Genomic DNA, 25730 nt, shown 5'->3' with positions numbered 1-25730 from the left:
TTAGAGCCCTTTGTTTTTTATTCACAAAAGCCACATCCTGAGTGTGACACTTCAGTTAAACAAGAACTTGCCAAAAAAGTAAGGTTAGTACATTTATGGACTTTCCTGGAACTCTGGACTAGGTCTTTGACGGATTATGTCTTTGCTCCCATTTTGGCAGGTGTGTTGGGCCTATGTGCCAGGTTTTAAGGTCAGAATGGGACCTCTAAGACGGTGTCAGTTGTGCTAAGGTCTGGAGGCCTGTTACAATGTAAAATTTCAAATTGGGATATTAACCTATTTACATGCAAAAGAAAATTAAAGGCTTACAAGTGTAATGTAGTGACTGCACTCCTAAATGCATTGCCTTCCAGCTTGTTCGCACTCAGTGTAAGGCTGGCTTATTTTTCCTTTTGGCCTCTTAACATTGAGAAATATTAATCTACAGAGTCCTTACTGAGCCTAACTTGAACAGACTTCTGAACCATACTTCCTTTCCACCTAAAAGTTTCCCTTTATGGTCATGTATGGTGCACATGCATGTATACTCATGTTTGCATGTGTGCATGGAGGCTGGGGGTTGGTATTGGGTATCTTTCTCGGTTGAACTCCATTTAATTTCCTGAGGCAGAATCTCTCTGACCCCAGAAAATGATGATTCGGCAAGTGTAGCCAGCTTGCCTCAGAGAACCCCATTTCTGTCTCCTAAGGGATGGGGATGAGGGCTGAGCCACCGTGCCTGTCTGGCTTTTGTGCGCATGCTGCAGGCCTTGGGTTTGTGTGGCAAATGTTTTCTTTAAGCCATCTCCCCAGACCCTAAAAATATAAATGGTAGTTTGCATTGAGACAGGATCAGCTCAGATCTCAATGACAAGCAACTGATTTACTACTGTGACAGGGTTTCAGGGAGCCCAGTGAGGTGGTGGCAACTCTGAGAACACCAGCTGGAAGTTTTCTAAGCATTCCCTAGGTACCAGACACCGTCCTGATGGTCTTGTTAAGATTTTCTATGAAGTCCTTATTGATAACTTTTCAAGACAGGACATATGTACCATTAATGCCTCTACTTATAGCGCAATAAAATCTGGAATTTGTGTGCTTTTCATAGGCTTATTTGATATAACATATCCAGGACTGCTAATGTTACTTTAAATCTGAGACTGTCACAACAGAGAAGCCAGGCTAAAGTCACAAGGCAACATCAGGGCATAGCCAGTCCTCAAGGTGAGGAATTCACAGCTCTAGTGTTTCTCAATGTTCTGCCACCAATGTACCGCTGTGTAATTACTACCGCATCTGCATTGTCGGGTGGCTCTGAGGTGACTCTCCCTTTTACAGCTAAATTTGCTTTTAAAGGAAACGGTTCCATCACACAAATGTAGAAATGCAGTTAATTGTGTGAACATGTGGTAAGTAGGAAAGTAAGTCAATCAAGAGGTGATCTCTGAATAATGTCATTTGCTGATGTTTCTAAGCAGGTCCCTGTAGCTTCCTTTACAGCCATCCATCCATCAGGTCCTCCCCTTGGCCATCAGGAAACCCCATGGAGGGGGAGGGGGAAGAGAATGGCTTGTAGGAGCCAGAGGGATTGGAGACACCAGGAGTTCAAGGTCCACAGAGTCAACCACCCAGGCCTCATAGGGGTTCGCAGAACAGTCATGGCACCTGCATGGGTCAGCGCTAGGACCTCCGCATATGCTTTGGTTGTTGGCTTGGTGTTTTGTAAGACTTCTAACAGTGGGAGTGGGGGCTGCCTCTGCCTCTTTCGCTGGCTTTCCTCCTACTGGGTTGCCTCGCTCAGCCTTGACACGAGGGTTTGTGCCCTGTCTTATTTAAGTTGTTATGCCGTGTTTGGTTCCTATCCCTGGGAGGCCTGCTCTTTTCTGAAGGGAAACAGAGTAGGAACAGACCTGGGGAAGAGGGGCAGGGAGGCTGGGAGGAGTGGAGGGAAAGGAAACTGCAGTTCAGATGTATTGTATGAAAAAAGTAATAATAATAATAATAATAATAATAATAATAATAATAATAATAGGAAGAAAGTGAACATATAATATAGAATCAGTTCACTCGATTCTTCTCACAGAAAGACTGGCAGAAGGGCTAGAGAGGCTAGCCCTGAATTAGGACTAAACTTTCTCAGGAAGCACTTCCTGTGGCATTTAGGATTGTCCCTGGTATCAACTCTGTTTCTGCAGTGATTTTAACACATCCCTGTGATACATAATGCAGTGTGTGAACGGCTCCAGAATGATTCTTGTATGCTTAGTTTGGCATCTCAGAAAGAATACTATTTCTCTCTCAAGACATGCCCCAGTGTGCCTGCTTGGCAGCAGCAGCAGCAACAGGCAATATGAAGTCTGTGGACACGGAAATTCTTACCCCAAAGCTTGCTCTCAGAAGGCACATGCTAGTGAAGGCAGCACTGACCTAATATCTTGGCTAGTTGTATGTCAACTTTACACAAGCTAAAATCATCAGAGAGGTGGGAACCTCAATTGAGAAAATGCCTCCATAAGATCCGGCTGCAGGCAAGCCTGTAGGGCATTTTCTTAATTAGTGATTGACAGGGGAGGATCAGCCCAGTGTGGGTGGTGCTAGCCCTGGGCTGGTGGTCCTGTGCTTAGAAAGCAGGCTGGGCAAGCCAGGGAGCAAGCCAGTGAGCAGCACCCTCTGTGGCCTCTGCATCGGCCCCTGCCTCCAGGATCCTGCCTTCACTGCTTCTGAGGATGAACATTACACGGAACTCTGAGTCAAATAAACCTTTTTCCTCCCAAACTTGCTTCTGGTCCTGGTGTTTCATCTCAGCAATAGTGACCCTAAGACACTCAGGAAACAGAATCAGGTTCAACATCATAGTGTATCTTGGCTGATCTTAAATTGATCAGTACACCATTCAGCCATGCTTACAACTGCTCAAAGTGGAAAATATTACACATCCGCCAATAAGGGATAATATGAATTAATCTGAGAGACACTGACATAACATTTAAATGTTAACTTGGCATAATGTTACAGAGCTTTCAACTCTTACAACTTACAAAAAAATAAAACAAAAACAAAGCAAAAATACCCAGGCATTTTTATCTAGATAAAAAGAACAGGAGTAGCTCCCCGTGCTTACTAAAGGAGAACTCTAAAGTTAGAGTGCCATCTACAGGCCAAGAATATTAATGACAGCACATTTTAATGCATTGGCACTTTAAAATAAATTTATTACTTAAAAGAACACCAAGTTTTATATAACTTATTTTTATATTTATGAAATATAATTAAATGCATGAAGCTAAAATATTCCTCCCCAGTTTTTACTAATAGACTATCACTTTATTTTCAATAAACAGTAAAATTGTGAAGGTAGTTTTAAAAACTATTGGTGCTACAATATCCAACTTTATTTGTATTGGGTTGTTTTTTTTTTTTTTGCCTGTGGGGTTATCTTATTATTATTTTATGTGCATTGGGGTTCTGCCTACATATGTGTCTTTGTCACAATGTTGGAGCCCCTGGAAGTGGTTTTGTAGATAGTCGTGAGCTGCCATGTAGGTGCTGGGAACTGAACCTGGGTCCTCCGGAAAAGCAGCCAGTGCGCTCTTAACTGCTGAGCCATCTCTCCAGCCCCCAACCTCATTTGCATTTTGAGATTGCTGAAGTACGTGTGATGGGTGCTCTCAATTGTCACCCTGATGATGTTAGGGCCACCTGGAAGACAATCACCCTGGCCACACAGGGAGATAACTACCCTGTTTAGGGAGACTGGGGTAGGCAGCCTGACCTGACACAGCTGTTGCCGTTCCCGGGGCTCGGATCCTGAGCTGTATAAAAAGGAGAGTCTGAGTGGCAAGAGCGACAAGCGCCCACCCTTCTTTGCTTCCTGGCTGTGGTGACCAGTGTCCTCAAGGCCCTGTTGCCACAGCTTCTTGCCATAACAAACTACCTGGGCCCTGGGAACCAGAATAAACCCTTTCACCTTTACATTGCTTTTGTCATCACAGGAACAGAAAGGTAACTAAGATGATATGTAACATCATATATATGTGACATATCATGTAATATATATATATCACATATATGTCATCATTACATATATTTGGTCATTACATACATACATGCATACATACATAAAATTATATATATTATATATTATATAAAAATAATATATTATTTTTAATTGAATACTCACCATCTTAGCAGAATGTCATTTTATATTTTTTTCTTCTCTTCCAAATTTGCACCTGCAGACATGTAACAACTGTGGAGTGCCAGACTGTCCTTCAACATACTGTGCTCACATTAGTCCCTGAAGAGTGCCTGTGTTAATGTCCCCTTCTATGAATGCTGACAGGGAAGAGCAGGACTTGAATAATCATTAGAGCTAGGGCTCAAGCTGGGGGTGTTTGTCCCCAGTAGCTGTGGCTTTTCCCACTGTGCAAATAAGCTTCTCGCTGACAGACACAGCACTTGTAAAACCTGTGTTTTGCTCCTGTAAAACAACATTTTCAAATGCTACTAAGTTTTCATTGACATTTTTAGTAGCTATGTGTTTGCTATCGATTTGATTCAACTCATCCCACTTATGTTATTTACAGTGAACTTTGAACTGACTTCTGACTTGCTCCGTAACATATGGAGCTTCTCAGCCTTCCCAACGGTGCGTCCCCTTAACACAGTTCCTCACACTGTGGGACAATGAAAACAAACCAACAGACGCTAAGATTTGTTTTTGCAGCAGAGACAGTTCTGTGGTAACTTCAGGGTAATGTATTTATTTGCAAAAAAAGAATCAATACCATATCCAGTGTCACTGGCTTGTGTGAGAGCTGGACCGCTGAGTGCAGATGTGAGTCTAAAATTAGACTTTTAGGTGATATAAAACATAACAAAAAGTTGGGGGAGTGCGTAAAAAAACTAGTATAAAATTTTTTCATTAAAGTTTTTAGTCTTCCTCAAAGATGATCTCATAAATAAATTATAAGGACAGATGAGTGGTTTTGTGACCAGCCCCTTCAAAGCAGAAAGGATGGCAGCAATGGTGAATGCTTTGCGTGTCCTGTCACCCCGGGTTCCGCTGTTGCCTAGCTTTACCTTTCTAAGAGTGTGATCCCAGGCAGCCAGCGCTCACCGCAGTGCTCCAAAGACCTGTGACTTTCATAACTGGAGCAAAAACTCCTGAAGTAGGACCTGAAGACCGTGGCCACGTAGCTTTAAACTGAGACACTGCGTCTACTTTAACACATCAAATTCCAACTTCTTGGGATACCGTGAAAGTCAAGGGAGTCAACAGTCACAAAGCTCAATCCAGGGCCCTAGGGACCATGGCTACCCTCTTCTCAGCTGTGCTGGTTTAAATGTCACCCTTCATCATTTCCCTCAGGCAAACTGTGGCGTAACAAGAAGCGTCAAGATCAAAGGACAGGGACAGAGATGGCATTGCGTCATCAGCGTGGGAACCTTCCACTTCAACCTCAGAGTCAGGACGGACTAGTTGGTGTGACACGTTGTGGGGGCGTTTCAAGATGTGCCTGTAGCATCCTGGCACATTCAGCTTCAGGGCAGGCACCCTAAACCTGGAGGCCTGCAGTCCGTCCCTGCTGAGGACTCCGTGGTACCACTGCCCTACTTTGTTCTCTGGGTACTGAACGTTGTATCCAAGTACTGGCAGGACCACCTGGGAAGGGCAGGGAGAAACCACAACACATGGATCAGCCTTCAGAAAGATATGCGATCATACTTTACCTTTATGACTGGGACCCAGATTTGTAAACACGGTGACAGGCTATAAACATGACAGTTAGCCTGAGATGTATTGAATACTACCTAGTTTATTTTTAATGTTATCCTGTAAAGAAAGGAGCTAACTAAAACCAAAGACTCTGGAGAGCTATGCTAATCAGCTTATATCAGGTATCACTGGGCAAAGTATCATCATCATCATCATCATCATCATCATCATCATAATAATAATAATATAATGGTTGCTTAATTATCAGGTAAAAATTAAGCCTCTGACAGCATGCAATCCCACAAGCAGTCTTCTGCGACACAGACTGTCTACTGCTGACCCGTGCTAGTTTAGGCGACAACCTTAAATTCTTTTTATTAAAAAACTAACAAGTGACAGCAAATATTTTTATTTTGTCAGCTGAATACATGTGAGTAAGCCTGTGATTTGTAGGGATTTCTCCTTTGCTGACTGCTAGACACACTGTGTGAATGCTGAAAGGTATTTAGGAAAACGGGCAAAATCCTCAAATATATAAATGGATCTCAAAGAAATCAGACATTTTAGGGTTTGGGCCAGCACACAAAAGACTGAAGCAGGGTATAAGTTGGAATCTAGCCTGGGCCACAGCTGGGCTTCTGCAACTTGACTCACATGTGACCCTTATTATCCAAGAAATTTGTACTTGACCCTAGGTATGCAACTCTATAAAATTTGCTGATAATAAATCATAAAAGAGTTATTTCAAGATGGTTCTTTATTATACGATTGTGCCATTTATTAAAGACAATTTCATTATTAAGTTATCGAAGCAAATTTGCATACTAAAAGATGATGTGCTATTTATTTTCATCTACAGCATTAAATCTTGGCTGAATATCTGAACCTGTAGGACGCAAAACGTCTTTAATGCTTTCTGGAGTTGACATCTGGATTTTGTAATCCTCCTTGCTAAGAGTGTGGCTCCGCATAAGCACACAGCACATCTAGAGCCATTTCAGAGACCGTTAGAAATTCCGTCCTAATCCCAAGTCAAATTCATTTAACCATCTTTTTTATGACACTCAAGTCAGCAAGCAAAATGGTAATTCCTAAAATCAAGTAATCTACTACAATACAGCCCAAGCACATATTAACTTGGTATTTACAAGCTGATGATGACGGTAGGGAAAATATTACATCTTTGTTTTCCAGAAGCAGGCCGTTATGTTCTTTAAGAACAGAAAACTTTGTACATAAAGTATAACCTACAACTGCTCATATGTAATAGTCTGGAATCTGAGCTGAGGTACTTCAGGCAGCAGCAGCATCACCATCATCTTCACCATCATCATCACCATCATCATCATCTGTATGGCTGGGCAGGATGGTACTCAGTGCTAAGTGTGTGTGTTGCTACGCAGAATCTGATCTGCAGTGCAGCCACAAGACACAACACTGGTGAATGTTTCTAAAACTAACTTGGATCCATTAAGCATTTGATTTTCAATTAATTTTCTGTCACTATGAATTCAGAAACTTTGTACTGTACAAAAAAAACGTTCACATATCCCACATTGAGTCATGGGACCACAGGCTACAGTCTTTGAAGCTGAAATATAGGTTCACCCAAGGCCACACGTATACTGTGTGATGCTATTCATGTGACTTTTTTTCAAATGTAAAATCCAGTGATAGAAATAAACCAGTGGTTGCCTTGAGAGGATAAACGCAGAGGTCAAACACAGAAACATTAAAGGAGCCGTGAACATGGGGAAATCTGAGGGACATAGAAATTATTCTTACTTAATGTTGACTTTTTCAGCATCCACATGATTATATATTTATTAAAAGCATGCAGAATGTACATTATTAGGACAACTATAGCATAAGTTTACTATAAGCATAAATTCATTTTTTTAAAGCATAAATGATTTGGTTATAAATCATAGCCTAATTTAAAAGTTACCTAAGACGGGAGGGTCAGATGTCCTTAGTAGACAATGCTTATTTAAATCTAAGTAATAGTAACTTTTAAACACCAAATTTACCTGGTGTACCGTATACGTGTTGGCTGACTCCTCCTCTTCTGTCACCAGATGAACCTAGTTTTATAAAACACAATGGAGGTGAATGGTTCCCAGACGTCCAAATTCCTAACTCTGACTCACACGCTGAATATACAGACATATGCTCAAACACAGTCTTTTCAGAAGAGCGTGTCTCCAGGGAAGCCCACTGCATAAAAAGTAGACCAGTTCTTTAACTACATACCACCCCGAAGCTGGAAAGCTGTAGCGGTGGCTGCCCTGAGGCACCACTTTCCTCTGTCACCACGGGGTTCTGCAGGACTCAGTGTCTGTTTCTGGAAAGGCAGCCCCTGCCTTCAGCCATCCCCGTCCCCAGGAGATAACATCCAGCCATCATGCTTGGGTTTGTTTCAGAGGACAGGAGTTGGCACCAGAAGCGGAAGGGGAAACAAAGAGACGCGCGATAAACTGAGCTGGAGAAACTTTGCTCCACAGCAAAGTTAGGAGCACTCACTGCTCTTGCAGAGATCGGGCTTGGGGTGCAGCTGTGCCTGAATAAATCGTGGGTTTCAGATGTGGGGCCAGCTAATTCCCACCGGATTCTCTTTTAATTCGGCCGAGATAGCTTACTATTACCTAAAACCAAATAGCCTTAGTTCACACATGTGGAGCCCATCATTAATCGAGGTAAAACTTTATGCAGGGCTTGCAGCCGACCTTTCTTCCATTTTTGAAGTGCTGGGGCACGGTGTACCTCAGTTAGCTGATTCCTAGGCCTCCGATCACGTTCCTCCATCGGAGACCCACCTAGACCCCCGGGTCTTTTTAGGTGCACTGCACTGGTGATTCTGAATTTCCCCTTTCCTATCTGGGCCGCAGCGCTCATTCCTATAGGATGGGAGTTTAAAGGACCGGATCCCTGAAATCCTTTACTCTCCTAAAATCCGACAGTTTACAATGTACAGCATGAAGCGCCTCTCGGGGCCTCGTCCTTGTTTTTTTTAACCAGGTTTTAAAACTGACTTAAGATAATGTTAGAGAAGCCGGGTGTGGTAGCACACACCTTTAATTCCAGCACTCGGGAGGCAGAGGCAGGCAGATCTCTGTGAGTTCGAGGCCAGCCTGGTCTACAAAGGGAGTCCAGGACAGTCAAGGTTACACAGAGAAACCCAGTCTTGAAAAACCAATAATGATAGTGACGATGATGATGATGACGACAGGAAAAAATTCTCTGTTTCTTTTGTTTTACATTATGTGAACTTTCTCACCAGACTTGTGGAATTCAGCTTCACTGCTTAGTTCAAGTCCATAGAGATTTAAAAAGCCAGTTGGACAGGGAAGAAATAGAAAAGTAAGTTTTATAAAATAGTCATAACTCATTAATATAAGTGCCACTAAAAATCTTTTATGTAAAGCCACATTTTATGGGAAAGAAATGTACATCCCATAGCCTCCCAGCATCATTATGAAACTTTCCTTCCTTGTCTTTGAAGCTGTGCATCTCTTACAAACTAACACAAGCCATTTCTGTGGACATCTAGGGGAAAGCAGAGGCGGCTGATGGGCCGCGGGGCCTGACAACAAGATGACAAGGGAGAGCACCGGGTTGGGTGTGGGGGGCATGTCAGCTCTGGGCGCTTCAATTCTTGGTTCTAAGAGGACAGCTCTGTGCATACGGGTTTTGGTTGGTTTGTTGTTTGGGTGTGAAAGTGTGCTCTTTATCGAAGGCTTTACCACCTTCCATTCTGTACCCCTGACTGTTTCTTCACTTAGCAGCATGTGTTGACTCTCAGCTATTAGAAAAGCAAACCAGGAGATGAGTGAACGGAAGTGTTCCCAGAACCCGGGGGGTCTTGCAATCACCCTCTCTGGTGTGGCGAGTCAGCTTCCTCGACAGATACTCACTTTACTGCTTGGAAAATGCTCGCCAGCGTCTTCATCCAGGCAGATCAGGTCGCCCTTCACCACCTTGGTCCCATAGGCTTCAAGTCTGTAAGATGCCGCCTCATTCCAAACCCTGCTGCTGTACGCGTGAGTGTAGAATATCCGCATGGAATGAGGAAAGGAGAACCAGGCCTGGACACAGCCTTCCTCTGTCATGCCGAAGCGATGCAATGACTCCAGCAGGGCCCGCTCTCGAACTCGGAACTCAGGCATCAGCGAAAGCGTGCCTTTGGCGTCCTCTGAAATGAAGAACAAATCCGCTCGTAGGCACTTCCGCTGCAAAGCCATTTACGGCGGGGTGCCTTTTTCAATCAATCTAAATGTTTTGTGGAGACACTGAGCACTACTGGTTAAACCCAATTATACTCTTAAAAGCTAGTGATTTTTTTTTTAACTTTTATTTTCCTTGAAAAATAAGAAAGAGCGAATGAGGCCAGCATTAGGAATGGCTGACTAGCCCCCCTTCCCTCAGAACAGAGTTAATATAATTTGGAAGTCTGCCAAACAAAAAAGAACCAGTCACCCAGGATCAACTAAGCTGGCGAGCTGCAGGGGTCTAGGAGTTTCTAAAGAACATAGACATCCAATAGAATGCCAGCCGAATAAGAAGCAGCAGTCTGTATCTTAGCTAACGGGATGCTTCTTAAAACGTACATTGCTAAGCTCCAAAGATGCTTGCTTACTCATGGGGGGCCTTGCGACTGGTATTTGATAAACGCACTGGGTACTTCTTACGTGCACTGAAGCTTCAGAATCTGAGACATGAGGGTTATCTGCTCAGCCTCTACGAGAGACGCGCATCGCACACTCACAGAGCTAAGCCACAGCTTCCCTGCCCCTGGCCCTCAGAGTCGCATTGCCTTAGTGCACCTGTGAACAATTCTATATGTCCACATCAGGCTCAAGTGTTCAAAGAGGAGGTGCCAGGAATACAGGACAGCGCCCTTAGAAACAATTCCTGAGGGACTCCATATCCCAGACAACTTCACTCAGCCAGAGGCTTCGCTGGCTGCTGTGGCTCTACTACCATCAGCAGCAGGGTAGGGGGTTGAGCTGGAAGCCCTGCTCGGCCCTGCACAAGCTGGGAAGCCCCATCTGCCCTCCTTCCCCCAACCCTGCCCAAACTGGGAAGCCTTAAAAATGGGAAAGGCGCCAAGAGCCCAGTTTCACGTTCTTGGCAGCTGTGGTAAGTTGCAGAATATTTGATCTCATTGTGAACTCCGAGACTGTGAACCATTTAGTTGAGTCCTAGCACACACCTTTCATCAGCGAACGTTCTGTTTTTTTGTAAGCAGGTGCTTATGGTGTGGCTCAGCCCTAGCACACACCTTTAATCTTTCTGTACACAGGATAAGAGGCAGAGCAAGAATCCAGCTGACGGGGATTAAGCAGGTAGGCGGGACTGTGAGAGAAGGGTACATGAGATGGCACAGTGTGGAGAAGAAAGAGCTCTTTAGCTTTCTGGCTTCTGGCTTTTTCCTCCTGAGCTGTTAGATGAGCTAGCGAGCTTCTGCTTTTTGGGTTTTTTTTCTTTCTGGGACTTGAGGCGAGTGGGAAGCTGGGTGATTGCTCTGCCTCTCTGAGCTAGTAGGCTTTCACCTCTGCATCTGGCTCCTGAGTGTTTATTGGTAAAATCAAACAACCTGGGATTTTCTTTCTTTCGAACAACAGTCACAACCTCCTCCCTGACGCTGCCAGCCACCCAAATCCCTGCCTAAGTGCTCAGCTTATGGATGACATGTCATCACCCTTCGTCTATAGTCTATAAAACTTTCCTGCCCTAGCCCAGACTTCCTCAGCAATGTTCTTTCAGACTGATGACCCCACCAGGGAGCAGCACCTAATAAGCCTGCCTTTATCTGCTTTTAATCTGGTCTGATCTGGCATATATGGGCATCACTGAGCAAGAGAGAAAAAGCCTATTAGAGTGTTAGCAAACACACGATTGCACCGGCCTGCTCCCAAGGACCTGGCAGTTGCTTAGGCCATCACCTGAGCAGCAGCCACATGCGTCAGGTATCTGCCTTGCGTAAAAGGGCCGCGGCCACCCATCTCTCTTCCTTCTCTCATGTGTCTCTCTCCCGTTTCCTCTCTGTCTCCTTGTCTGCCTCTAGCTCTCCCTCATGTCCCCACTCCCAGGTGGCTTTTTGCTCTCTGCTCCCCATAAACCTCTCACACCAGATGTTGTAATTTTTCAGGGGTACCTTGGCACCACCCCAGCAAAGGTACCCCACCCTTCACTGGCTCACATTTGTCCTGTCACCTCCTCCTCCTCCTCTAGGACTTAAGTGGGGGAAACTAGGGAAGTACTTCCCGCCTCTCCTACCCCCCCACCCCCCCCACCCCACCCCCACCACCACCACCACCACCAGCACCCCCCCACCCCACCACCACCACCCCACCCCACCCCCGGGTACAGTCAGAATAGACAAAATTCCAAGCAAGCTGGCCAAATTGAGGCACCTGTGTCAGGCGGTCTAATGATTCAAAATGCAAACTATCACCCCTGTGTTTCTCCAGTCTGTCTCCCAGCCCAGCTATTTCCGCTATTTCTCAGAGCATGCCTTTTAAGGAGCGGACTCTGCAGGTCACTTGTATCTGTGTTTGTATTCCTACAGATCAGTAAAGAAACTTACATACCAGTTTGAAGAAAGTATTTCTTGGCTTTATTTACAGGATCATCCATGTCTTCCGGTGTAAGAAATAATTTTATGGCTTTCACCTTGAAAAATTAACCAAGTAAACATGTTTTTAAATAAACAACAAATGACTTTAAAAAAAAAAAAGAGGCAAATTCTTGGGCATTCTTAAAGGACTGAAAATGTCGCTGTAATTTCGTCCTTAACCTTTCAACACTTAGTCAGTTTTCCATGTAGAGATAACAGTCCATATAAACTAAAAATAACAAAAAATATACTGGAAAAGCCCCCTCCCCATCAAAGCACTTTCTAAATTTCATTTCTATCATTCTTTATTCAGCTGAGATTAAAAACACAAGTACAAAGTGATGACTTAAATACTCAAACTTGACCAACACATGACAAAAACATGGAAGGAAGCAGGAAGAATGCTAAGCCATTAGTTTCACTTATATTTTCAAATTCTTTGAAGTTTTGGGTCTTAAAAAAATAAGAGCTGGCAAGGTGACTCAGTATATAAAGGCGCTTGCCAACAAGCCTGATGACCTGAGTTCAGTCCCCACAACCCACAGAGTAGAAGGAGAGAACTGACTCCAGCAAGTGGTCCTCTGCCCTCCACACTGGCAAAACACAATAAAAAGTGTCAACTTAGATGTTTTATGTTACAATTTAACAGTTTATCTTAAACCATACATATGTGACCTTTTTTTAATTAAAAAAGATATCTACTTAATTCCTGTTATTGTATCGCTGTTTCTAGCACTAGGATTTATTTGTAAGTACATAGCTCATAGTACTTCAAATAATTTATCCATCCCAATTTCCATTCGATCTTCTTCTATAGTATTTATCCAAACAAATATTCATAAAAATCTAATACATCTGGTGCTGGTTGATTTTCTGTCAACCTGACCCATGCCAAGATCATCTGGGAAGAGGGAGCCTCAATTAAGACAATGCCTTCATCAGACCAGCCTGTGGGAAAGTTTGTAGAGCATCCTCTTGATTAATGAAAATGTGGGAGGGCCCATCTCACTGAAGGCAGTGTCACTCTTGGACAAGTAGGCCTGGATTATATAGAAAAAACAGGAGGAGCAAGCCATGGGTGCAAGCACTTCTCCTTGGCCTCTGTTTCAGTTCCTGCCTCCAGATTCCTGCCTTGAGCTCTGACATTAGTTTCTCCTGATGACAACTGTAACCTGTAAGCCAAACAAACCCTTTCCTCCCCAGGTTGCTTTTGGTCTTGGTGTATTATCACGGCTACAGGAGGCAAAATAAGATACCATCCAAAGAAATATTAAGCCTCCATCACATGCTGAGGACTGTGTGGGATGTGGTGGGTGGAGCACCATCTACTGGAAAATACTGAGCAATCTCCATAAGGTAATCATAACAAAATATAAAAGATGAGAAGTCCCAGGTCACAAGATCAGTGGACAAACAGTTGAGATACAAGATGTGAAGACTACAGAGGGACTGCGTTAAGCAAAGAAAGAAGGTGTGGCATGCCAGCTCCAGGAACCGGCCTCCAGGTGGCTCCTATGTCCTCACATGGTACCTATGCCTGGCAGAGTTCGCTCTACATGTGTATGAATGAGCAGAACTCAGCAAAGGTAAAGGTGTGTCGCTTTGCCTGACGTGTGGAGCTGTGAGTTATTCTACCAATGAATCTTTTACTCAGCTACAGATTCAAGGAATCATTGGTCAAGTCTGGGCCGTCTCAAATGAAAATTAAACACAAGGCCATTGTGTGTACTCTGTTTTCTTACAGTGTGAATCCAAGAATATGCTAGTAGCCTAATAAATCTCCAGTAACATAAAACATGATGTATAATTGTGTGTATGAGTGTATACGCATGTATATACATGCAGGCTTACGCCACGTTAGGTATGCAATGAGCTTACGTAATAAGTACAAATGACTAGAGTTAAGATTATCCTTTTGAAAATTCTTACCATTTCATTCCTCAGTAAAGCCAGTCCTATTTGATCTGTTTGAATTTTCTTTCCTTTCCCAAATCTCTGTGGTCCATAGTAGTTCACAAAACCTTTATTCTATGAATATAACAGAATACAGTAAATTAGAACTTCTTAAATATTGCAATCAAAGTACAATGAAATTGTTTCTCTTCATATTTAATTAAGAAATCCAGTCATCGCCAATAATACAGAAGATGAGAGGCAAAATGGTGTGAGAAATGCCAAACAGTCACTCACCAGAAGAAGAAGGGAGCAAATTTAAATCAGCCACACACAAAACCTGCAGGGGCAGTATGCATTGGGGAGGGGCAGGGGGCAGTGCTGAGAGTCAAGGCCTCCCTAGGCCAGGTGAGACCCTGTCTCAGAAAACCAAACTAACGAAAATGTCCCTTTAAGATGAATGAAGAAAGCCTGAAAATAGCTTTCTACTCACACACTGAGGGCTTCCTGTGTATACAACCTGCAGTGCTAAAGCAAGAGATGAGGTGTACTGGGGCAAGCTGCACACTGAGCCCAGGTCTCGCATCTCACACTGAGCCCAGGTCTCACACCTCCTGTCCCACCCCACAGGCTTTGCTCCTCTATGTAATCATCCTTTTGTTTGCCTCAGGGTCACTCTCTGTTATTTCCTGGGGAGGGATGAAGATGTCACCTCTGGACACCATGCTTCAAAAATGTCACATTACTCAGAAGAAATAGAAAAAATTTGCTCTGTGTGAAACATACCGAGAGAAAGAGAGAGAGAGAGAGAGAGAGAGAGAGAGAGAGAGAGAGAGAGCATGTGCACACATATGCGTGGTCACACGGCCCAGCGAGTATCTTGAAAATTAAGAGTCTTCCATGCACTTCATGAGAGACGCAAAAGCTCACTCAGCAGATAATCTAAAATGACTAAGCACCAACTCGAGGCTTGTCAATAAAGGATGCTGATCTGTTATCAGTATGGCTCCAAGGAGCTGCATCTAATTCACATGTAAAAATCAACTGGTCCCTATAGTAAATCTCAGCTTTTTAAAGGCTACTTCAAATTTGCATAAACAGTGTTGGATCCATAGGATGACTGGAATAATTATTAAATATAACCAAAAATTTATAGCCAGAGCTATAACTCTCTAGAGAAAACTTCAAAGAATTCTTATTTCAAGCTATTCAACTTTTTTTCTCATTAAGACACTTTTTTAAAAGTCTGGTTAAAAAAAAAAGGCTGACAAAATGGTATGGTAGGCAAGGAACTCACCACAGAGGACTGATGACCCAATTTTGGTTCCTGGAAGCCACAGTGGAAGGAGAAAACTGACTCCTAAAAACTAGAACTGACTCCTAAAAGCTGTGCTCTACATGTGCACACACAACAGTAATGAATAAATAAAAATTTTAAAAGAGAAGCTGTCTAAAGCTAAGATCATTTCTAATGGGACTTTCTGAACAGGCAGTGCATTTCCATAAATACCAAAGCAGACCTGGTCACAAGTGCTATCTGTCAGCGTTCACAGAAAGCCTTTCTGTTTTTAAAGGCAGATCATCTTAGTAACAGTTTTCAGAAGAAAACAGAAACTTTTAGGTAGGTCAGTCATGGAAAACGGACCACACACAGAGTATACAATCTGAGAAGAGAAAGTGAAGGCGCTGTCACTGAGGTGTAAGACTGTAAAAGGCCACACGTGGTCAGGAATTAAAATCCATGTCTCCAGGCGGTGGTGGCACACGCCTTTAATCCCAGCACTCAGGAGGCAGAGGCAGGCGGATCACTGTGAGTTTGAGGCTAGCCTGGTTTACGAAGTGAGTCCAGGACAGCCAAGGCTACACAGAGAAACCCTGTCTCAATAAACCAAAAACAAAAGCAAAAAAATCTGTGTCTCTCAGAGTGGGCTGCAGAACAGAATAACTTCAAAATGCCAAAACTACACCTCCACCCATTCTTTTTAGACTGCTTTAGAATTCTAAACTAACTGTCAAGATGTCTTAAAAGTTCCCCAGGATGAGAATTCCTTGTCTGGACCAGGCGTGAGCAAACTTCTAGGGTCCATAGGTCAAGCTGGCCTCAGCACTCACTTCCGCCAAGGAGCAACAGGAACCCAGCCCTGCTGCTCACTCCTCTGTGCACCGCCACCCCTGGCCACTGCTGCACAAGGACAGCTGACTGACTGCAACAGGAAGCACAGGCCCACAAAGCCAGGGGCAGTGACTGTGGACCCTGAAGGAGAAATGAGCTGACTTCTAACCTACACGATCACACTGAAGGTCATGGTTGGGCATGTTCATGCTTACATGCCTAGCGGGCCTGACTTAAACTTGAGAAACATACGCTGACTGAGCAGGACGTGTGTGCTGACTGAGCAAGGTGTGTGTTCCTAAGTCCTACTCAGTCCACATAAACATATGCAGCAACAATTAAGGAAACAGAGGCCATGAGTTTGCAAAGGAATGAGTTGTGGCCGAAAGGGCTGCAGGGAGAAAAGGGAAGGAAGAAACCAACGTAATTATGTTTTAATTTCAAGGGGAAAAAATGAGTAACAAAATAACAGGTACATGATTTGTAATTCTTACTCATTAAAGAAAACCCAACATTAGGTGGAAAGGTAAAAGATGTGTCAAACTCTAAAAACTAAGGTAATTATTTGCCAAAGATTTCTGGAGGGATCATGAAATACAACAGTTACGGCATGAAGGCCTGTGCAACCACACCCTCCTGAGGGAAGATGCTAGAAAAACCTGTTTCAGAGACAGATCCCCTTCTTCTGGGAACCTGCATACACTCTCTCTTTTAATTTATGCATATCTTTTGTTTTAATATAAAACATCAAGAAAATAAAATATACTAACACATAATTATCATTTTAAAGATTAATTATATATGCACACACATTACAAAAATATAATCTTATTTTCTTTTGTGGCAGAGAGGATTATAGAGATTTTCCTTAACACAATTTCAAATTTGAGATTTTTTTACCTTAACATTTTCTATTGCCTCCAAAATTCTCTCTCCCAGGCTTGCAGAATCATTTATTTGATTTTTTAGATTTCTGATGACAATTTCAAAGTGATTTCCTTTGAGCTGACCAAGTCTGAGAGAATCACCTACAGGCCGAATATTAAACACATTCATTCTCTTCTTCATAATTTCTTTTTCAATATTTTTCAACCTATAAGTGATAAATCACACAATCAGTTAAATCTAAAAATTAAAATTACACATTTAATACAAGCTTTAAGGTGATAGCTGCCAGGCAACTCCTATGCAAATATAAGTACCAAGGGAGGCTGGTGAGATGGCTCAAGGGTTAAAAGCACTGGTTGTTCTTCCAGAGGACATGGTTCAATTCCCAGCAACCACATGGCAGCTCCCAACCATCTGTAACGCCAGCTCTGGGATCCAACACCCTCCTCTGGCTTCCACATGGCATGTATGCAAGCAAACCGCCCATGGGTATGAAATAAATATGTAAAATATTTTGAGGCAATTCTAAATTAATGTTAGTAAAGATACACTAAACGTTATTATAGGACGGGGCTAAGAGGCTTTGGAGACATGCGCACAAGGCACATCACCCTCCTGTCTTCTCCTTCCTTCAAGCAGTAGAGCCTCGCAGTGGGTGGGGTCCGACCCTCCTGTCCCAACTTGTCTCTATCCTTCTCAGGGTCTGTCCCCCCAACAAAACCAAAAACTAGAACCAACAGTGTCACTTGGACACTTCCTTCTCAAACTTCCAGTTCTCTGCCAAGTCTTAAAAACAGATTTTAGGATCATGTTGTTTTGTTGTTTTTTTTTTAAAGCCAATATAAATTTTTCTTTGTATCTTTGTATCTACTTTTTTTCTTTAGTTCTTATAAAAATTGCCTACTTGATTGGATAAACTGCTTTTTTCCCCCCTCTCAAAATACCTCTTGATTTCTAGATCTGCTAGATGCTATTACTTGAAGGGTCACTAAAATCCCACAGCCTTGAACCAAAACAAAATAATCTCACTTCTCTTCTAGGAACTAATATTATATGTGGCCTTTGGGTGTCAAAAACTAGCCTTTCTCTTAACAGTACGATATGTGAATTCCTATAAATTAGACCTCAAAACAAAATCATATCCCACTGCTGTTCATATTTAGGCCTTAATAGAATCTCCGTGCAAACAGTGTGTACTCAAATAGCTTATAACTAAGTGCTGAGCTATGGGCGGCACGTCCGAGTAGGATGAATTCTGATGCACAACTCAGCTTTTAGAGGCTTAAGGGAAGTATACAAAAATTACAGACTAAAATACAAGAATATTAACCACAGTATCACTTATAATGAAAAAAACTGGATAGACTCCCTATTTTTTAAAAACAGGGACAGACCTGCCTGGTCAAGTCTTTCATGAAAATTACTTTGAAAGTCTCTTAACATAGACTCTCATATTACTTTATTATAAATATAAAAATTACAGAGGTGGTATGATTTTCGTGTCTGTGATGTGTGTGTACTCTGAAAAGCGTCTTGAAAACAATAGATTCATGTTTGCTCTGGTGTTTTTGAGCCGTGCGGGCTTTCGTGAGCTGTTCCCTCTATCTATCTCTATGAAGAATACGTATTTCCTTAAAAAGGCAAAATTCCTGTTAAAACTTCATTGCACTGAGAGGTGAAATTTGAGTTCTATACAGCCTATTTAATAAGAATATGTTTTAAATGTCAGGGCTTATGATAAAAGCACTATGATAGTCAAGAAGAAAGATGTATAAAGTTCATTTCTTCGGTTATGCTTTTCTGAATGCAAGTGCGTAGTTAAACATAACATCAGATATTGATAAACAAGCTCAGACAACTTCAAACCTACCACTTGTCAGTTTCTATCCTAGAGCTTCCTATTTTCTGTAAGATTCTTTTTTCTTTTATTTCTGTGTGTTTGTGTGAATGTATGCTGTGTGTGAAGGGGGCCGGGAGAGGCCGGGAGAGGGCACTGGACCCCCCCGGGGGCTGGGCTGTGGGCAGTTGTGAGGCTGCCAGCCTAAGTGCCAGCAACTGAACTTGGGTCATCTGGAAGTGGTTTTTAAACCCCTGAGCCATCTTGCCAGCCCCAAACTTCATATATACTCAATGTACATTTGCATAAGTGGGAAGGCAATTATTTTACTGTTCCAGGATGTACTGTTTGGTATGTAACCAGTTAATTAACATTGACAGCAAGGATAGGGTGGTTCCAATAGTATTTTGAGTTTTAACCCTGTACTTTACTAGAAAGCAATAGGTCATTACCTCCCTGGAGTCACTTTTCTAACAACCATTGATTGATAGGTGATTGCTTTCTTGTCTTTAAGGCCCGCGTAACTAAAATCCGAAGGAATGACACCAAGTTTGACGGCTAAAAAGCTAATTGCTTCAAACATCTCCAGATTTTCCTTTTGTAGGGTAAAAGCTGAAAAAAAAAATAATTCTAGATTACAGAAGAGAAGACTTACATAATTACAATCTTCACAAACTAACAAGCAAGGATAACAAACCTTATGATTAATGATAAAACTGTGCTTTAATGAAAACATAAAACAGCATTTTCAGCTGCCACGTAAAAGCATTTGATGGCTCACTGATGGCGGCATTAAAATTCGCGTTCTTTCCCTGGGCTCACAGGTCCGCCTTCCAGTCTCCACATGGACCATTTCCATTCCCATATCTGAAATTCCAGCTCCACACAAGCCTCGTGATCTGCTGCATTTCTCTTCAGTCTTCAACAATGGAAGTTCTGGCGCAAATGCTTTTCCGGTTCTGAGGTTGAATGCTCCACAGTGAGGACTGTACTTGTTTTACAAACCATGACGTGTGTGCCTACACTGACAGCTGTCGGTCACAGAAGCAGAGCTGCCGGGAACTGAGAGAAAGGCATGACTATTCAACTGGCACTAACGTCAGGTAGGAAAGTGATAAGACTCAGGAGATGAATTTAGCAATGGTGCTACAAGGATGGCGGGCTGGAGAGAGAAATCAGTTACAGACTGGGCTCACAACCAAGCCCTCAAGAATGAATAAAATGGTAAATTTTATATAATATATATTTTACTGTATTTTTGTAAACATATTTGTAAACAGCCTTCCTAATGCTGTGACCCTTTAACACAGTTCCTCATGTTGCAGTGACCCCCCCAACCATACAGTTATTTCCATTGCTACTTCATAACTGTAATTTTGCTACTGTTATGAATCGTAATGTAAATATTTTTTGGAGCTAGATGTTTGCCAAAGGGGTCGCAATCCACAGGTTGAGAACCACCAATTTAAAGGGTAGTAAACTTATTACATAGACATGTACGTATGCATGGAGGCAGAGAAAATTATAAACGAGCCACTTTGATTCTTATAAGAGGTCACCTAAGGCCGGGCGTGGTGGCGCATGCCTTTAATCCCAGCACTCTAATCCCAGCACTCGGGAGGCAGAGGTAGGCAGATCGCTGTGAGTTCGAGGCCAGCCTGGTCTACAAAGTGAGTCCAGGATGGCCAAGGCTACACAGAGAAACCCTGTCTCGAAAAAAAACCAAAAAAAAAAAAAAAAAGGTCACCTAAGCAAAATTCCTCTTTTTGCTCTCGGACATCAATATCTTCATGTTGCTCTCGTGGTGAAACATTAGCTCCAACTTCAGTAAAATTAACTAATTTATGAAAAGATCCCCACGTCCTGACCTTCAGTCGCCGGTACTATTTCAAGCAGTATAAAAAGTAAGAAAGCCCTATAGGTGGCTGCAAGGATCTCTCTGTGAAGGGGAAAGAAAACAAATTTCACGGGTGGACTGGGGACAGGTGGAGTTGGGGACAGGAGTGCCCAGGTGGGATCCCTTTGGCACAACACTGAAAACTCAAACACAGAATCCCGTGTGGCCCAGTCCTTTTTTCTGTGCCACAAGCGTGCGTACATACTGTGAAGTGTCTGCAAGGCTTCATCTTTCCCCCCCAAATCAGTCCATCTATGCTTTACAATAGCTCTGTGTGCACATCTATTTATTCAAATTACTCACCTGTCACACATTTTTCACAAGAAAATGACGACTTACAGAATTACCTGTACAGACAGCTTTTCTTCTCTCACATTCAAGACGAGATCTCTTCCCATGTGCCTTTTCCCGGAACCTCACGGTTATGGCCGCCGTGTTCGGGTTCCCGGCACCATGATTCTGCCCAGGGAAAGATTTGGTTTCCACCAGGTTGCCAAATTTCCTGTTGAGAAAATGGTGCACGGCTTTCCTGTGGTCTTTGTTTGTATCCGGTTTAAAGGTAAACTTGGAGTTTTCCTTCCTTGCATCCAAATATTTGAAAAAACCAAGGGCTTCTTCTTCCGACACCAAATGGCAGAGTTCTTTATACTCAGGGTTCGGTTTCACGACGACCTCGGCGTTGCTTCCTGCCGTTATCAGGAAAGGGAACTCCTGCCTGACAGCGCTATGCAGAGCCGCCCTTCGCTTTTTGTCAAGGACCCTGCCTAGCGAGAGCGCAAGGGATGGTTCCATCAACTCGATTTTTGAACTCCACATCCCTTTGACGTCACAGGCAAACCGATCCAGCAGTGTCTGAGTTTTTTCATCTAAAAGTGAACGTAATAAATCAGCACTTTCTTTTTCACACTCAGAAGTCACACCATTGACACTGCCTTCGTTTTCTGAGCCAGACTCGTGATCCTGGTCACGGTCCGCATACCCGGTCAAGGCAGGTGGTGCTTCTCCGTGGCTTTCATGTTCGACGGACACATTCTGGATATTTAGCTTCGGCTTTTTGACAGAATTCCGTGGCTCGGGCTCTATTTTACTAGTTTCATAAACAGCTTCATCAAGGGCCTTGTTGACTAACTGCCCCCGCTCATCAATCTCGATAACGATGAAGTCACTTGGTGAGGTTTTTATGGTGCCCTGAAATCCAACATGATCATTGACGAAACGTAAGGAACTAAACCGGACTCCATCATCCGTGGCCTCTTCCATTCTTAATGGTGCCTACAAGAGATACAGAAACACGTGTAAGGAACAAGCTGTCTTTGCAAAATCCACTCAGCTGTTCCCTCTCAATTCTCTTCCCCTAAAAACAACTAATGACTTATTTTACGGATAAATGTGCCTGTTTTACTTTCATACAGCAAGCAGAGTTAACAGGCCAACTATCTGTGGCCTAAGTAGTGGTCTGTATGTTGATTTCCCATTCAATCCAAGCTTCTGTTATCCAGAGGTAAAATGGGTCAGTTCTGAACTGAAGAAATGGCTCAGCAGGTCAGAGAACCCGTTGCTCGTGCAGAGGATACCAGATGAGTTCTCAGCACCCACACGGCAGCTCACAGCCATACACAAGTCCAGTTCTGGGGCTCTATTGCTCTTTTATGATGTCCACTGGCACCAGGCACTCATGGTGTGCATGCATACACATACACAAAACACAGCAAAAATGGTTAAATTAAAAAAAAACATAAAATGGGTCAATTTCAATTTTATCTGAAAAATAGTGCCTTTACTCCCACAAAGAAGAGAGAAGAAAAAGGAAAAAAACTTATCTGTTTCTACAACGATTGTCATCCTTGGACCCTCAAAATCTCCCAGAGCTAATTTCAGAGACACTGTGGTAGTATTTTTATACATTGGGAGTTAGATCATGGGGAAAGATAAGCGAGAAAAGCCTGCAGTAAATAATTACCTGAAGGTCTCTGAACACCTCACGGTAGGCTTACAGACTTTCAGCTTTCTCTAAATCTCTGACAGGAAAAAATAAATAAATAAAGCTCGCAAGCTGATGAAAGGAAATTCCTACCAAGCCACTGGCATCAGAGAAAAGAAACCCTGAAAGAGTTTTCTTGGATCTGTGACCCAATTCTATAAAGAAACCTACAGCCACCACACAGCCCACTGCCGCCATTCCCCAGTCACCACGCAGCCCACTGTCGCCATACCCCAGTCACCACGCAGCCCACTGCCGCCATACCTCAGTCACCACACAGCCCACTGTCGCCATACCCCAGTCACCACGCAGCCTACTGTCGCCATACCTCAGTCACCACGCAGCCTACTGTCGCCATACCTCAGTCACCACACAGCCCACTGTCGCCATACCTCAGTCACCACGCAGCCCACTGTCGCCATACCTCAGTCACCACACAGCCCACTGCCGCCATACCCCAGTCACCACGCAGCCTACTGCCGCCATACCCCAGTCACCACGCAGCCTACTGTCGCCATACCCCAGTCACCACGCAGCCCACTGCCGCCATACCTCAGTCACCACGCAGCCCACTGCCGCCATTCCCCAGTCACCACGCAGCCCACTGTCGCCATACCCCAGTCACCACGCAGCCCACTGCCGCCATACCCCAGTCACCACGCAGCCCACTGCCGCCATACCCCAGTCACCACGCAGCCCACTGCCGCCATACCCCAGTCACCACGCAGCCCACTGTCGCCATACCCCAGTCACCACGCAGCCCACTGCCGCCATACCCCAGTCACCACGCAGCCCACTGCCGCCATACCCCAGTCACCACGCAGCCCACTGCTGCCATACCCCAGTCACCACGCAGCCCACTGCCGCCATACCTCAGTCACCACGCAGCCCACTGTCGCCATACCCCAGTCACCACGCAGCCCATTTCCTTTTTTAACATTCCCTGCCGTCCCTGTATTCCAGGCCCTAACAGAAACCTCCACTATCTCTCTCCTTCCACCATCCTCTCAGGGGAAGGACATGGTTTTCTTTCAACCCATAGCTGTTAGGATCCAGAGGTCAGAAGCATCACGTGTCTGTCCGCCACTGACCTTTCCTACCAGGTTCCTTCCCTTCTGCCGCGGTTCCTCTGGTTCCTCTGCAGGTCTTGCCCGGGTCTTCACCTTTCCTCATCCTATGACTCCTGGCTTCCACCGTCTTGAACAGAGCCCCTGGTCACCCACGTGGGCCAGGTTTCTAGCTCAATCCCTCCCACACCTCTCCCCCGACACCACTGCAGCCGTCTACTTTCTTTCTTCTTTCTTCCTTTCTCGTCACCAAAGCTTTACCACCTAGAGGAATCTGATCGCGCCTATTTTCCCATCCTTCCTTTTAACAGTCCCAACTCCCAAGCTCTTGGGCATTATGGCAGCTTTTTCCCTATTTCTCACCATCCAACTATTATCTAACATATGTAACACCCCAAATACTGTATTCAAAGGTGAACTGTACCAAAAGTGTTTAAAACCCAAATGTTACATTTACAACAAAGTCCAAGCTATCTAACCTGAGATGTTGTACCTTGTCCATCCTGCAGCCTGATGTCCACTGGCCCTCCTCACTACCTTTGTGGCAACTTCCTAGTCAATCTTTTAGGGTTCTTATTCTTAGAGGTTTTCACTGGTCAATATTTTATAGGAACCTAAAAGCCATTTTCTTTCACAAAATAAATAAATACAAAAATAATTTAATCGTCTATATAGCTTGCCTAGCTAATGTTTTTATTATTTACTGTCCATCTTCTTCACCTAAGTGTCAATTCCACACGAGCGGGGAACTCCACCTTATTCAATACTGATTGGCCCATATTTACAATAGCGCCGAGCACATAGAAGGACCGCAGTCAATACTGGCTGTTGAATAAAAACAACTGGACCACAATAGGAGCTGTAACAGTGATGAGGAAGAAGGAAACGTCCACTTTTGTCTACGATCATCAGGAACGGTATCATAAATCGCTACGTATCTTTGAAAATAGTTCGAGACACAAACGGAGCAGAAATACCACATGCAACTAAAACCGAACCGGGCGCTAAGTGGGAGGGGAAAGCCTCGATACAGATTAGTGGGGACAGGGAGTAGGGTGGTAGTTTCGGAGAATACAGGCGAAGTAATGCCAACCATGAGAGATACATAACACCCTGGCAATGGCTGGAATCCTGTCCTGTTTCTAAACATGACAGCAGCTAGCTGGTACCAAGACCACAGGAGTCCTCGGAAGCCTCGGGGTTATAGGAAAGGAAGGATCATAGGAAGACTTTCTAAGGTAGACGCGGGAGCGAAGGCATCGCGGCCACGCAGCTAGTAAAGCACTGGAAAGCAGAGGCGGGCAGACAGGGCACGCGGGGCGAGGGTGGCAGGAGCCCCTCCTCGGCTCTGCAGGGGAAGCCGAGGCTGCAGAGGGACTTACACCTCCACCTCGCTCCCTCGGTGGCCGCCACCCCTTCCTGCCCCGTCCGCCAGTCTTGGACCCACGTGTGACACAGTATCCCGCCAGATTCAACCAGCTCTACCTGCCGCCGGAGAGAAAGCGTCCTCCGTGTGCGACAGTGCGCAAGCCCGGAAGCCTTCGGCTGCCCAGCCTCCTGCCGCGACATTTAAAGGGACAGGCTCCCATTTGTGTAGTTCCTCCCTTGGTAGGGCCGACCCTAAGCACCGAGAGAAGAGCAGGGGGCGGGAAGGGAAGGGCGTGGCCTTCCGGGTTGGCTCCGCCCCTACTCTCTCATCCTCACCTGACCCCGCGCGCACTCCCTCAAGGGGATCTG

At 44.1% G+C, this 25730-nt stretch overlaps 1 protein-coding gene across 5 annotated transcripts; it reads right to left on the bottom strand.

Moving 5' to 3' along the window:
- PUS7L (pseudouridine synthase 7 like) lies at positions 1 to 25611 on the bottom strand. Of its 5 annotated transcripts, none has more exons than XM_084749748.1 (9): positions 25479 to 25611; positions 21293 to 22217; positions 19501 to 19660; positions 17224 to 17416; positions 14247 to 14345; positions 12292 to 12373; positions 9613 to 9890; positions 7729 to 7782; positions 1 to 5644 (listed from the first exon to the last, which is right to left on the bottom strand). In XM_084749748.1, exons 1-9 carry the CDS (start codon positions 25560 to 25562, stop codon positions 5321 to 5323), a joined length of 2199 nt encoding a protein of 732 aa, XP_084605874.1. In that variant the 5' UTR covers positions 25563 to 25611; the 3' UTR covers positions 1 to 5320. The 5 variants fall into 5 exon arrangements, 4 of the variants coding, with proteins under 4 accessions (XP_084605874.1, XP_084605877.1, XP_084605876.1 ...); XM_084749751.1 differs by lacking the exon at positions 25479 to 25611 and adding an exon at positions 25376 to 25423; XM_084749750.1 differs by lacking the exon at positions 25479 to 25611 and adding an exon at positions 22906 to 22963.
- Between the last annotated feature and the right edge of the window lie 119 nt (positions 25612 to 25730).

Source organism: Acomys minous (assembly GCF_964271855.1).
Source record: "Acomys minous genome assembly, chromosome: 12".
In the NCBI taxonomy this organism is placed as follows: Eukaryota; Metazoa; Chordata; class Mammalia; order Rodentia; family Muridae; genus Acomys; species Acomys minous.
Note: the sequence above shows the minus strand (reverse complement) of the source record. Positions and strands in the feature narration are given on the sequence as shown.